The sequence below is a fragment of the Schistocerca americana genome, chromosome 1 (genome assembly GCF_021461395.2).
Source record: "Schistocerca americana isolate TAMUIC-IGC-003095 chromosome 1, iqSchAmer2.1, whole genome shotgun sequence".
Lineage (NCBI taxonomy): Eukaryota > Metazoa > Arthropoda > Insecta > Orthoptera > Acrididae > Schistocerca > Schistocerca americana.
In genome coordinates this window covers 727078825-727094591 of record NC_060119.1, presented here as the reverse complement: position 1 = coordinate 727094591, position 15767 = coordinate 727078825, and the positions used below count along the sequence as shown (strand labels likewise).

Sequence of the window (15767 nt, the reverse complement as noted above, 5' to 3'; positions counted from 1 at the left end):
TGCATTTAAGTCAGGTTTGCCTTATGGGAATGTGCCACTACCAAGTCAGCTGGCTACCTCTTTAGCACCTAAGAAGTGTTGAGTGTGGATTACAGGTTGCTGAGCAGGCCCAAAAGAAAGTCATGTATTGAGTAAGTCTGCTGGCTTATTGATTTATTCTGTTCACAATAAGTTAAAGTAAAACACTAGCTACTTTCCAAAATAGTTTTTAATCTGAAACTCAGAGCTACTTCTTGCTGATGTAATGTGATCATACTTTTCTTCCTGAGATACTTTTGTACGTCACATGATAACTGTAGTAAAAGATCCATTCCTGGTTCCTTATCAGGAGTGTGACACTGTTTCAGGATTTGGTATCAAGGTGATTCTTTGTCAGTTTAAAGTAGTACTCAACCTGACCATCTCAGATTTCTTTCAAATCTATTGCATCCAGTGATGCAGATAAGAGATGGTAAGCTACCAATTTGTTGAGGTAGTTGATGATTGTGAAGAAAGTTGCAATTCTGCAAATTTGGAAATTGTGTGAAATTGACGTGCATCTGTCTCAACATAAATGACTATAATTCTGGCTCTAATCGATATACAGCAATGAAACTTGTGTCACTGAAAAGTTGGTGATTAGAGCTTTACATTAATAAGCAAAATGGTGGTTTCTAAGAATTTCCACATTTGTGGCCACTGACCTTAACTTTTGACCTTGAATATCTCTTAATGTCCCACCTTCAATTTTTTTGTAAGAATGTGCTGTATTGCTCCAATATGCTACTGTAAACATGGTAAATATCAAGAGGACACCCAAAGGCATCATGACCAAAAATTTATTTTGTCTGCATTACTACAGTTACAAAATGCAGTAAGCAACTGTGTATCCATTTTTTTAGAATTGCAGATAATAGTAGTTACTATTATGACAAATGAATGAAAATTTCTAGCTGTTAACAGGTAATCAGAAATACTTTTATTTCTACCAAAATACTGTTAGGTTGTTTCATGGCTGTGGCTTGTTAACTCAAACTACACTGTACGTGTGCTGTGTAGTATTCAGCAAGAGTTTGTAAAAACTGGATTTCAAGTCAGAACTGTACCATTGCAATCCATTTAAAGGAGAAACTCATGCGTGACTACAGAGGAATTTAAGGAATGTTCAAGAGTGAATGGTGAAAAAAGTGTCAAAATGTAATGCCAGGTGGAAAAAAATTGCAGTAAATTTAGAAAGCAAGTATCACAAAAGCCATCAATCCCTGCAGATGTTTCCTCAGCTAGGTACTTCTCGAGTAGATGTTAAGTGAAGATGAAATAGCATTGGACCTGCACTGGATTGTTTTAGCACTAGCCTTCGGTTTTATGGTGAATCTCCTTTGAAGAGAAACAGGCTTCAGTATGAGAAAAAGTACTCAGATCAAAAATTAAAAAAGGTAGCCTGAGTGTTGGAGCACACTTATGTGCATGACTGAAGAAAAAAGATGTGAAAATTGGAGGTACAGAAATCGTAGCCAAAATGAAATTAAGTTTCACTACATAGAATGTATGTGTGACAAAATATGAATTTTGACATTACTTCCAAAGAGCTGGAGTATGAGGAAAACTGTGAAATACTTTTCCACTTCAGGATACATGGTATGAAGAGCAAAACAGTTAAAGCAGAACATGATATTTTATTTAATAAAATTGCAGCCAAATAGCTATATATGGTTACTTTGCTTAACATTTTACATTTACATTTACATTTTTGCATATTCATTTATCGATTCCACTCTTTCACTGCACAGTTCTATGTGATATCGTTCACAGGCTTCGTTACCCAATTCACATACACATGTTGTGGTTGGGTTGTGATAACTTTTGATTTTTGCAAATTACATGATGAAAGTCATGAATAGAAAATCTAGTTACGACATGTCGCAGTTCGAAGTTTGGTGCTGTCCGTGAGTGGTTTGTCATTGCTTCGGTGCCATAGAGCTCCGGCCATACTTTTTCTCATTTGTCCTCCATGATCTTCAGTTGATTTCTGGAAGCCCTGGTGTGTGGCATCATATAGCAAAGTTTGATGTCTTCAATTAGCAATGTCTCTCTCGCTAGCAGGTACACTAGTCTAGAACTTGTTGTATTTGAGAGACCTAGTACTCTTTGTAGATAAGTCGATTTTATATTTTCTGGTGTTTCTAGATTTTTTTCTGTCAGGTGGTCCCATATAACCTCGATCCCATAGGCCAGGATTGGCAAGATTTTTGCATTGAATAATTTCATGGCCGTTTCTAGACTGAGTAGGCGGATGTTTTTGATGTCCTGTATTGCTATTATTGCTTGGGCTGCACGTTCTGTTGTATGTTTTTGTGAAGAATTTGGCTGTTGGTTGAAATGTCACCCCTAGGTATTTAAAATCGTATGAGATTTTTATTTTTTGTCCTCTGATGTTGATTTCTGCATTCTTGGGTGTTTTGCATCCTTTTCTGAAAATCACCATTTCTGTCTTTGTTATGTTTATGTGTAGTTTGTGTTCACTGCACCACTTGTCTATTTTCTCAATGATTTTCTGCAGCTTCGGCATATCTGTTGAACCTATGGCTATGTCGTCAGTGTATGCATATACGTGTACATCTTCTTCATTTTCTCCAGTTCGCAGTACTTCTTCAGTGGCAAGAAAGTACAGCAAAGGGCTCATAGGGTCACCCTGTAAGATTCCGTTCGATTGCAGGATGAGGTTCGAAAAAGAGAGGTTGTCTGATATTCTGATTAAGTTGTATTCGAGGATTGACTTGATTATTCTTGCCCATATGCTATCTACTCCCATTGTGTTTTCCAGTTTTCGGACTATGAGATCTCTTTCCAGTAGGTGAAAGGCTTTGGTAAAGTCTATGAGCAACGTGTAGAACATTTGTTTCTTTCGTAGTGCTTCTCGCTTCCTGTGCCAGGGTTCCCGGGTTCGATTCCCGGCGGGGTCAGGGATTTTCTCTGCCTCGTGATGACTGGGTGTTGTGTGATGTCCGTAGGTTAGTTAGGTTTAAGTAGTTCTAAGTTCTAGGGGACTGATGACCATAGATGTTAAGTCCCATAGTGCTCAGGCCATTTTTTAGAAAAGCCTGCAGGGCAGTACGTGGAGGGGTAAGCATGGAAGTAGGTCACGGAAAATTAAGGAAGCGGTAGGAATGGCAGTTCATGATCACATGCATTCATTTAAGGGTAGATAAAGTCATTACAGCAACGACAAGACCAAGAACTATCTCCCAGAAGAACTTTCTGTGAAGAAGATTGCCTCAAATGTTCCATGAAAAATACCCATTTTTTTCATTTCATAAGAAATGCATAGAACAGCATTCAACACCAAATTCAATATAGCTTTGGAGTATCCAAGGAATGATACATGGTGGACATGCTGTGATAAAAGTCGTGATCACAATGTTATCTTCAAATTTAAACAATAGCATGAAGAAACAAGTCTCGAAAGAAATTAGAAAGGTTGCCGTTGACAAGAAAGTACACAAAGTGAAAGCTGAAACATTTTATACCAGAAAGAAAAACGCTCATTTAAGAAGCCAAAAGTCTAATAAACAGAAGCAATCTGCATCTACTACCAAAAAATGCATGTTTGCCAAATATATGTACCAATGACATCTATTGCAAAAGGCAGTTGTCTGCTCTCTCACTATTCAACTTTCAAATGCAACTTCAGTGTACTACATTTATACTCAAGATATTGGAACAAAAGGGGCCAATCAAGTTGTTTCCTTTTTAAATCACTTTGTGATAGAATTATTGCACAAGGAAGTGTGTTCAACACAGAACAAGAATTACGCTGTACCCAGGTGTCTTATTTGTCTTGTGAGCGAACTGAATTTTTTGGAGGCAGTGAAAGTTAGAAGACACTCTTGTGAGTTAAGATAATAATATGGGACCGATTAACTCCTAAGCAGTAACAGTCATTCCAGTGGACTGGGTGCAGATTGTGATGGAGGCTTGATGTAAACCTAAGCTTTTTGATGTTATGGTGGGCAATCAAGATACGATTTCTGAGGAAGAAATATTTGAGAAAAAGTCCTTTCCTAACAAGGCCCATCAGAGAGATAGTCATCACAAAAAATATCCCTGCCTCATTCGGTACTGAGAAACTAATAATGGAGCTTGAGTTTTATCAATAGTGGGAGTTCAACAGAGACTTCAAGAGCAGCAGCCTGGAGTATATCAGTTCCCAGCTTACAGAGGTAAAACATAAAAAAATACAATAAAATATTATTTTAGAATAATTTTGCTTGCTGCTGCTGATGATGATGATGTTGAAAGTAGTAGTAGTAGTAATAATAATAATAATAATAATAATAATAGTAGTAGTAGTAGTAGTAGTAGTAGTAGTAGTAATTTGTCTTTATGAGTCCTCTGGCAGCATCAAAAGAAAAGTATCAGTACCTCCAGGTTTTAAAGGAGTACTGCAGACAAGAAACTAGATTGTTTTATATAAACTTTTTGCACTAGTCAGAGAACTGCATGTTGGGACAAAGTGACATTGTAGTTTATTCTTATAGCATTTTTATCACATGAAATTAAAATTGCAAAGAGAAACTGCTTATCAAGAAGTATCTTTATTGTTTCAAAGATTGTTTTTCATTACAAAATAATCTGACACACAATATTTAACAAAAAACAAGTTTTACTTGCGTATCTTCTATTCTGCTGTATAAAAGTAGCACATTTTTTCTGGGTGATGCATGAAATAACTTTAAATATTATACCAATAAAACCACAATTTAAATATTTAACGCATCATTTAATATAAAATTTAATGTGTATTACATATCCTTCCAAATGACTTTTGTATTCATTACTTTTGTCCATTAGTATCCATGAAATTTAGTTTCAAACTTTAAAATTGCTCTCCTGAACAAATTGATAATGTGGACAAAACAATTTTTTTTCCTGTGCTCTTTGTTTTTGTGCTATCTTTTGGATTTTGATAGTGTACTGATGTTGATAAAACACATTTTTGGGCAGGATGCCTTTGATGTGCCATCTTGATGTTTACCATGTTTATAGTAGCACATTGGAGCAATACAATAGTTTTTTTCCGAAAAAAATTGAGTGTAGGTTGTTTTGAGTACTTGAGATCAAGTTGACTGTGAAAATTGTTAGAAATCCACCATGTTGCATATTAATGTAAAGCTCTACTCATCAGTTTTTCGATGACAAAAGTTTCATTGCTGTATGTGGATTAGAACCAGAATTATAGTCACTTATGTTGAGAGAGAGACATGTAAATTTTAAACAATTTCCAAACTTTGCAGACCTGTAACTTTCTTCACAACTGTCATATACCTCTGCAAATTGGTAGTTTTGCATCTCTTGTCTGTCTCACTGGATGCAACAAGTTTGAGAGAAATCTGAGATGGTCAGGTTGAAAATGTTACTTTTCTGCATTTAATTGACATGGAACTACCCATCAGCCAGTAGCCAACTCAAAAATATTTCCTGCCTTCATTACTACATAATAGATGCTGGTTATTTCACTATAATACAAAGAAAGAATGCTACTGCAGTATTTTCAAAACAAAGTGATAGCTTTCCAAGGGTAGAATGACTATTGACCCACACATTTGTTGTAGAAAGTGGTGAAAACCAGTGCTAGATGACGCCTGTGACATTAATTAACTCTTTCAGAAATATAAATAGTTTTCCCCATGATTTAACCAGAATCTGATGTCTGTGGAGAACGTGTGTCTGTAAGACAGTGAGTGTGAATGAAACACCATCTTAGTCTGTTATCATTCAGTAAAATGATGAAATCAAGTTCTGTCATGTTTCAGGTATGTGTGATCACAGTACATGTGACCACAGTCTAGAGGATATGTGATGAGAGTACATTTCTGAAATCACTCTAAAGAAAGCACCTGACACTATGCCAAATAATCAGAGATTTGGATTTGAGCTGAAGACACTCTAACAGCCCCATCCCAACTGTCCAGTCAACAAGAAAATATTAAAATGATATAATCGAAGTTTTTGAATTTATTTGTCAGAACTATCTGACATGTGAATGTATAAAAGTATGTGATAGGAAACGGCATTGTAGAATAGAAATTCCAAAATGGTTGTTATGTTAACCATAAACAGTTTTAATACTTGTCTCAATCATTTGAAGAATCTGTGGCCCAGGTCATTGTGAAAATGTATTTTGGGGTATGATTCTTTAGGGGTCTCAGGTTTGTGTAGTGTCAGTGAAGATATTAATTTGCAGTTAAAAAAACATAATAGTACATTGTGTTATTCAACTTTTCTAACAACTGACTTCCTGTTTTAAATTTTTGTAAACTTGAGGAGGAGAGTCCCTTTTAATAGACATTGGTCTCACAGATGATGACATTGCTTTTCATAGTTGTAGGATTGTAAAAAATTGACATTCATGTTACACACAGTGTTCACAGCAATCAGTCCAAAAAGTAAAATTCCAGTCCATGTCATTGACAGGACTTGATTCAACACAACTGCCTGAAAACCATCCCTTGAAAAACTAAACAAAGACATTAAAACTCCATGATGCTGAACATCAGTGATATGTTTTCACTGCCAGCCCGGGTTAACATTTATGAAGAAAACAGTATTCAGTATATAAAAAATATAGAAAAATTATCATTATTTGTTTTTAACATAATTTTGGAATGGAATCAAATAATGCAAAATACTAAAATTTGTTCTTGTTACTCATAAAAGGAATAATTGGAATTTTATAGGATAATTAATGTTCTTTGAAGTCAAAGATATGAAGTGGATTTTCAGAATCTTGCAAAAAATATGGAAAAGAATGAAATGTCAGATGAATGTTTCCAAACAATATGTTGATCCCAAAGACCCCCTTTTATCAAATAGTCAAAAGATGGATGGAATGGTAAATTTTGATAATCAGAAGATGTATTACAGTTTGCTATTGAACAGAGGTCCTTGTAGTACAGATTTGTCATGACATACACTTTATACACCTTGCTAACAACACTTCTAGTTTTCCTTTGGTTCCATATAGTGAAAGAGGAATGTGATGATGATTTATTTAGTTTCAGTTAACCTCTTAATGATAGTGTTATTCAGACATCAGAAGTCTTGATCAAGGTGAGCCTCACTGTTGGAGTTACAGTGTTGTGAGGAAAGGATCATGAAAGCAATTCATAGATTACTTAACTTTAAAGGAAATGGTACATTTATGCCAGTTTGCATTTTCTATGGAGTCAGTTAAAGCAATTAATTTGTTGTGTTAGCCTCACTTAGGCATGCAGGTAAGGTGGTTCATAAAGGTTAAGAGGAAGTGCTAGGCAGCTGGCTGAAGACTGACAGCAACTAGTGATAACATACAGATATAGTAAGATGTCTCAGCCTCAGGAACTTCTAGGCAATGGTTCACACTTTTAAACCAAAGAGAGAGTAAGTTCCCACAAAGTTCTAGCATGCAGGGTGGGTTCCCTTGTTCAGGTGGATGTTTATTCATACCTACAGGATTGGCTATTTGAAAAATAGTATGATGGTATCCTAGCAACATATGAGATGATTACATTTGCCTGCAATGTGCTGTTATTGTGTTGAATATAGATTTTGTCTGTCTTTTTTTCCATACTTTAGATCAAAACCATTTGCACCACAGCGTGTTCAGCAGCAAGAATTGGGTGGACAGGGCACACTTGGAGTGGATGTCTTTGTTACACCAGATCGTCTTATTCTTCTTGACACACAACCAATGTTATCACCAGCAGCAGCAGATCGTTTGGCTGCACAGGATCCTACGAAACGACATGATTTCATCTCGGCTGAGGGTGCTGTTGAGACACAGTCATTGCAGCTTACGGCATTTCTAATGACTGTCTGCCATGTTGTAATTTTAGTTCAAGATTGGTTCTTTGATCCAACTGTGGTCAGGTTTGTGAAAATGTTTCTTATAGTGTTCTATTCATTTGTAAAGTCAAAAAGCTCATTTAATTCTTTGTTGTACTCTTTGTAGTATAACTTATTTTCTCAGATTTTCTGGATTTTGTATAAAAGTATAGAAATAAACTTTTGGTATAACACATAATAAACAAATGTATGATTTTGCCTCAATTCTAGGAGCATACTGAATACATTACTTCAAATTACACATATTCTTAGTTTAGCAAACTGCCACATCAAACCTCAATAAAGTCTGACAGTTCCTCCTGCATTTGTAGATCTAAGAATGTGGTTATAAACATGAAAGAGGAAAAGGTATACTATGTGTTTCTCTTTTTCTTGAGCATGAACAGCATAGGTGCAAAGATTGAAGGAAGCAAGCTCCATTCAGCATATACACTGCAGCAAAGAAGCAAGTGTTGGGAATGGAGAAAATTTTGTCTTCCTTCAGCAGAGCATTCTCTATAATTACATTTTATTCTTTGAACTGATCATCTATGAAAGTTACTATAACAACATTCCTTCTCTGGAAAGAAGTTGTTGTTTGCACCTGCAATGGACAGAAGGCAGTCTCATCATACATTTCACCATAAGAAAATTGACACCAAAACACAGCATTCATAATGGCTATGGCTGTGGTTGAAATATGCTCACTATTTTTATATACTTTAATTTAGCATATTTCGTGACAGTACTCACTTTTCCGTGAAATGTTTATAAGATGATATTTGACTTTTCTGTGTTGGCTTCAGTCGTCTAGTGAAAGTATGATTCCACAATGCTGTTTCGTCGGCTGGAGAAATGACCTGGTTCAATGCGTTTGCCTCAGTTTTGGTGCTTCAAATACCATTTCTTCAAATGTGGTTCCTTCTTGATGTTTATATAAAAAAAAATTAGTAACATAATTCATTTTTCCTGTTCACTAGCAAATTATTATAACGGCGACCTGCTCACTGTTCCACTGTCCCACACACCGAGAGTTCACTGCCGACTGACTATGGTCAAAGACGACTCCAGTGTCAAAGACATTTCACACGACACAAAACTTCTAGTTGTAACAAGTCTCTTTGATATTCTTCATCACATCTACTAATATTAATCAATATGCTGTCACTCTCAAACATATAAGCAAATTAGCATAAAATAAGCCAAATTACAATTCACAAAAAGAAAAAATATTCTGACAAAAATATAAAAAAACATTTACAACCTCCCTCATTAGATTTGGTATCGACAAATTCAGTAGAAAATAACGCATCTCCCAGATTACATGGTGTTGCACACAGTATTGTGTGACACACTATCAGTGGAGAAGAAACACTAGTGGACCCAAATCTTCAAACTTCAACCTTCCAGAACAAGGGCCTTTAGCACTGAAGGAAAGCTGAGCAGGTAGTATTAAGTTTAAGTGGACTTCTCTTTTGTGGTTGCAGGTGATGATACAGTCTCATATTCATTACATTAATGACCTACATTGAAAATTCACTGATCTGCAGAGTGTTTATTGCAAACAAAACAGTATATACTCCTGCAAATTGAAATAAGAACACCGTGAATTCATTGTCCCAGGAAGGGGAAACTTTATTGACACATTCCTGGGGTCAGATACATCACATGATCACACTGACAGAACCACAGGCACATAGACACAGGCAACAGAGCATGCACAATGTCGGCACTAGTACAGTGTATATCCACCTTTCGCAGCAATGCAGGCTGCTATTCTCCCATGGAGACGATCGTAGAGATGCTGGATGTAGTCCTGTGGAACGGCTTGCCATGCCATTTCCACCTGGCGCCTCAGTTGGACCAGCGATCGTGCTGGACGTGCAGACCGCGTGAGACGACGCTTCATCCAGTCCCAAACATGCTCAATGGGGGACAGATCCGGAGATCTTGCTGGCCAGGGTAGTTGACGTACACCTTCTAGAGCACGTTGGGTGGCACGGGATACATGCGGACGTGCATTGTCCTGTTGGAACAGCAAGTTCCCTTGCCGGTCTAGGAATGGTAGAACGATGGGTTCGATGACGGTTTGGATGTACCGTGCACTATTCAGTGTCCCCTCGACGATCACCAGTGGTGTACGGCCAGTGTAGGAGATCACTCCCCACTCCATGATGCCGGGTGTTGGCCCTGTGTGCCTCGGTCGTATGCAGTCCTGATTGTGGCGCTCACCTGCACGGCGCCAAACACGCATACGACCATCATTGGCACCAAGGCAGAAGTGACTCTCATCGCTGAAGACGACACGTCTCCATTCGTCCCTCCATTCACGCCTGTCGCGACACCACTGGAGGCGGGCTGCACGATGTTGGGGCGTGAGCGGAAGACGGCCTAACGGTGTGCGGGACCGTAGCCCAGCTTCATGGAGACGGTTGTGAATGGTCCTCGCCGATACCCCAGGAGCAACAGTGTCCCTAATTTGCTGGGAACTGGCGGTGCGGTCCCCTACGGCACTGTGTAGGATCCTACGGTCTTGGCGTGCATCCGTGCGTCGCTGCGGTCCGGTCCCAGGTCGACGGGCACGTGCACCTTCCGCCGACCACTGGCGACAACATCGATGTACTGTGGAGACCTCACGCCCCATGTGTTGAGCAATTCGGTGGTACGTCCACCCGGCCTCCCGCATGCCCACTATACGCCCTCGCTCAAAGTCCGTCAACTGCACATACGGTTCACGTCCACGCTGTCGCGGCATGCTACCAGTGTTAAAGACTGCGATGGAGCTCCGTATGCCACGGCAAACTGGCTGACACTGACGGCGGCAGTGCACAAATGCTGCGCAGCTAGCGCCATTCGACGGCCAACACCGCGGTTCCTGGTGTGTCCGCTGTGCCGTTCGTGTGATCATTGCTTGTACAGCCCTCTCGCAGTGTCCGGAGCAAGTATGGTGGGTCTGACACACCGGTGTCAATGTGTTCTTTTTTCCATTTCCAGGAGTGTATATAAGAATAGGCCACTACTCCCCACTTAGTAAAGGTCCTGAGTGGCAGATGCACAAGAATAAATCTTGCACGCACAAGCTCCCTTATCTGCACTTCCAGTAATTTTCACATTGACATTCATAACTTGGTGAAAGATCTGTCAAAATCTGTAGGAAGTGCTGATCATATATAAGGTCAGTGAATCAGTTTAGACCTTCCTTTCAATCTCATGTGGATCCCTCTGATATTTAAACTGAATACAGTAGATTAAAATCAGAAACGTTAAATACCAGGTTTAAAAATGTATTTATGTGTGAGGATACTTCTGTGCCAATGTTTCATCAGCAGACAGACTTGTGAATGATATTTATATAAATACCACATGTATTGAGAAATAATACTATCTTGTAGCTTCCAATATGTAATACATTGAAGAGCCAAAGAAACTGGTACACATGCCTAGTATCGTATAGGGTCCCTGTGAGCACACAGAGTGCTGCAACATGACATGGCAGGGACTCAACTAATGTCTGAAGTAGTGCTGGAGGGAACTGATACCGTGCATCCTACAGGGCTCTCCTTAAACCCATAAGAGTGTGGGGGGATGGAGATCTCTTCTGAACAGCACGTTGCAAGGCATCCCAGTTATGCCCAATAATGTTCATGTCTGGAGAGTTTGGTGGCCAGAAGAAGTGTTTAAACTTGGAAGAGTGTTCCTGGACCCACTCTGCAACAATTCTGAACATGTGGGGTGTCACATTATCTTGCTGGAATTACCCAAGCCTGTTGGAAAGCACAATGGACATGAATAGGTGCATGTGATCAGACAGGATGCGGGATGCGTAGTACATGTCACCTGTTAGAGTCGTATCTAGATGTATCAGGGGTCCCATATCGCTCCAACTGCACATGCTCCACGCCATTACAGAGCCTCCACCAGCTTGAACAGTCCCCTGCTGACATGCAGATTCCATGTATTAGTGAGGTTGTCTCCATACCTGTACACATCCATCTGCTCGATACAATTTGAAATGAGACGTGTCTGACCAGGCAATATATTTCCAGTCATCAACAGTCAAATGATGTTGACGGACCCAGGCGAGGCATAAAACTTTGTGTCATGCAGTTATCAATTGTACACTAGTGGGCCTTCGGCTCCGAAAGCCTATATTAGTGATATATTTTTGAATGGTTCGCATGCAAGCACTTGTTGATTGATGGCCCAGCATTGAAATCTGCAGCAATTTGTGGAAGGGTTTCACTTCTGTCATGTTGAACAATTCTCTTCAGTCATTTCTGGTCCCGTTCTTGCACTATCGTTTTCTGGCCGCAGCGATGTTGAAGATTTGATGTTTAACTGGATTCCTGATATTCACGGTACACTCGTGAAATGGTTGTACGGGAAAATCCCCACTTCATTGCTACCTTTGAGATGCTGTGTCCCATTGCTCATGCACTGACTAAATCTTGATAACCTGGCATTGTAGCAGCAGTAACGATCTAACAACTGTGCCAGACACATGTTGTCTTACATAGACATTGCTGACTGCAGTGCCGTATTTTGCCTGTTTACATATCTCTGTATTTGAATGCAGATGCTTGTACTAGTTTCTTTGGCACTTCAGTATATAAGAAGAGTAACACCTCCACACTTAAATGTCGGTGGGTCCCCAATGTTTAGACTCACCAAGTTAGATTTGCACTAACAAGTCGTATAGTCTCCCTATGGCATATTTTCAACACCCTATGGCATTTTGACCCTAGCAGCCAGCATTCCAGTCATGGGAACTGCTTTCTTACTTGCCACAGCATAATCTCTATTGTTGCTTAGGAGAGTGACTAATTCATCTTAACCGTAGTGCTCACATACAGTGTTGAACGAACAAAATAAAAGGTTTTCAAAATAGGAGAAAACTTACATATCCCCTTTTTTCACAATTGATATTTTGGATATCAAAATTCCAATTTTGAAATTAGTATGGTCATTGAATTATGGTACATCGGGCAATGTATATATTTTTGTCATTTGTCTCTGTGCAGCAAACTTTGTTCCCCAAGCATCAAAAACAGTTTTAAATGAAACTCTCTGCTTGCTCCTTGAATTATGTTAATTAAGAAATGGATTTTCACCACAGATTTCCTTGAACATGAACTCTTCATTAATTTATTTTTTTGGTGCATTGCTACAAAATAACCAAAGCTTCCAAAATTACAAAAATACATAAATTTAAACTAACTACTTTTTCTTCAGATTATGATAAAATTCAATTGCTGTTTACCATGCTTTCACAATATTAATATCCATACCTATGATGGATAGGTTTCATAACCAGTTACTTTTGCACAGTCTGATGATACCCCAAAAGTGTGATTGAAATTAAATAACTTTGCAATCCAGACAATCTTTCAATTTTAAATAATTCAAAATAGTTACTGTATCAGCTGACAAGAATGGAACGGAATTAATTTTACTTGTATATGGCCTTTATGTTTAACCTTTCCAGTGTGTCATTCCAAGATTTGGACTAAGCCTGAGGCCCATTATCACTAAGTATTTTCATAGGTTTGTGTACAGTAGATAAGTAATTTTTCCTCAGTTGACTAGTCCCAGTACTTTTCTGTAAGGGATAGACTCTCAAAACATTCAAAAAGCTTCCATGATCACTGAAACACAACTAAAACCTTCTCTGGTTGTTGGTAGTGGCCCGAATAAAACTACAGCAGCCAACTCCCCATCCTCTTGAGGTATAAAACAATACACAACTTTGCTTGATCATTGCTAATTCAGTCTTGTTCCTGTTCGCTTTTGAGGTTTATTATAGTTTCTTCAGTATACTCTCCATGCTCTCATTGTTTTATGTAGAGTAAAGGGATTTCGCTTGGTTCAGAACTCACCTAAACTCCCTTTCTCATTCTCATTAGTAGATGACGTACCTCATCTGCTACAATGTTTTCTTTGCGTGGTCTGTACTGTATATCAAACTGGTATTCTTGTAGCACTATATAGCCCACCTGATAAGCCTACCATGTATCAATTAACAATTCTTTACGAGAGCTAAGGCTTTATGATATGTTACATGACTTTCCCACCCATCAGATAATATTGAAATATTTGGAAATCTCATACAATAGCTAATGCTTCCTTCTCAGTAACTACACTCCTGGAAATTGAAATAAGAACACCGTGATTTCATTGTCCCAGGAAGGGGAAACTTTATTGACACATTCCTGGGGTCAGATACATCACATGATCACACTGACAGAACCACAGGCACATAGACACAGGCAACAGAGCATGCACAATGTCGGCACTAGTACAGTGTATATCCACCTTTCGCAGCAATGCAGGCTGCTATTCTCCCATGGAGACGATCGTAGAGATGCTGGATGTAGACCTGTGGAACGGCTTGCCATGCCATTTCCACCTGGCGCCTCAGTTGGACCAGCGTTCGTGCTGGACGTGCAGACCGCGTGAGACGACGCTTCCTCCAGTCCCAAACATGCTCAATGGGGGACAGATCCGGAGATCTTGCTGGCCAGGGTAGTTGACTTACACCTTCTAGAGCACGTTGGATGGCACGGGATACATGCGGATGTGCATTGTCCTGTTGGAACAGCAAGTTCCCTTGCCGGTCTAGGAATGGTAGAACGATGGGTTCAATGACGGTTTGGATGTACCGTGCACTATTCAGTGTCCCGTCGACGATCACCAGTGGTGTACGGCCAGTGTAGGAGATCGCTCCCCACACCATGATGCCGGGTGTTGGCCCTGTGTGCCTCGGTCGTATGCAGTCCTGATTGTGGCGCTCACCTGCACGGCGCCAAACACGCATACGACCAGCATTGGCACCAAGGCAGAAGCGACTCTCATCGCTGAAGACAACACGTCTCCATTCGTCCCCCCATTCACGCCTGTCGCGACACCACTGGAGGCGGGCTGCACGATGTTGGGGCGTGAGCGGAAGACGGCCTAACGGTGTGCGGGACCGTAGCCCAGCTTCATGGAGACGGTTGCGAATGGTCCTCGCCGATACCCCAGGAGCAACAGTGTCCCTAATTTGCTGGGAAGTGGCGGTGCGATCCCCTACGGCACTGCGTAGGATCCTACGGTCTTGGCGTGCATCCGTGCGTCGCTGCGGTCCGGTCCCAGGTCGACGGGCACGTGCACCTTCTGCCGACCACTGGCGACAACATCGATGTACTGTGGAGACCTCACGCCCCACGTGTTGAGCAATTCGGCGGTACGTCCACCCGGCCTCCCGCATGCCCACTATACGCCCTCGCTCAAAGTCCGTCAACTGCACATACGGTTCACGTCCACGCTGTCGCGGCATGCTACCAGTGTTAAAGACTGCGATGGAGCTCCGTATGCCACGGCAAACTGGCTGACACTGACGGCGGCGGTGCACAAATGCTGCGCAGCTAGCGCCATTCGACGGCCAACACCGCGGTTCCTGGTGTGTCCGCTGTGCCGTGCGTGTGATCATTGCTTGTACAGCCCTCTCGCAGTGTCCGGAGCAAGTATGGTGTGTCTGACACACCGGTGTCAATGTGTTCTTTTTTCCATTTCCAGGAGTGTATATACTTTCTCTCACATTTGGTCAACATTCTGCTCATGAAACTGTATTGTGTCCTCTCATACATCTCTATTAATTGGAATAGGTGGGTTCTGATCCCAAATTCTGAACTGTCAACTCATAGACAAAATTCTTGACTCAATTTAGAGTGAAACAATGTACTCCCCATAGACAGGGCTTTTTTAATTTTTTCAAATTCTTCTTATAATGTTCCATCCATATTCCCAGAGTATTCTTTTTCATTAAATTAAGGAAAGTAGTTGCATTCAAAAATTGTTCATTTACGAATTTTCTACAAAATTACATAAACCTATTTGTTGATTATGGAAATCATCCTATTGCTTCCAGTTTCTCTTAACTTTGAGTA

The 15767-nt window shown here is 40.1% G+C and overlaps 1 protein-coding gene across 2 annotated transcripts in view; it reads left to right on the top strand.

Annotated features, from left to right (window-relative positions):
- The window catches only part of LOC124545114 (protein SMG9), a 99767-nt gene that overhangs the window by 44387 nt on the left and 39613 nt on the right, over window positions 1–15767 (top strand). For both annotated transcript variants that reach the window (XM_047123941.1, XM_047123933.1), the window contains exon 5: window positions 7594–7887. In XM_047123941.1, the coding sequence (XP_046979897.1) occupies window positions 7594–7887 (294 nt within the window). The remainder of the gene's footprint in view (window positions 1–7593; window positions 7888–15767) is intronic.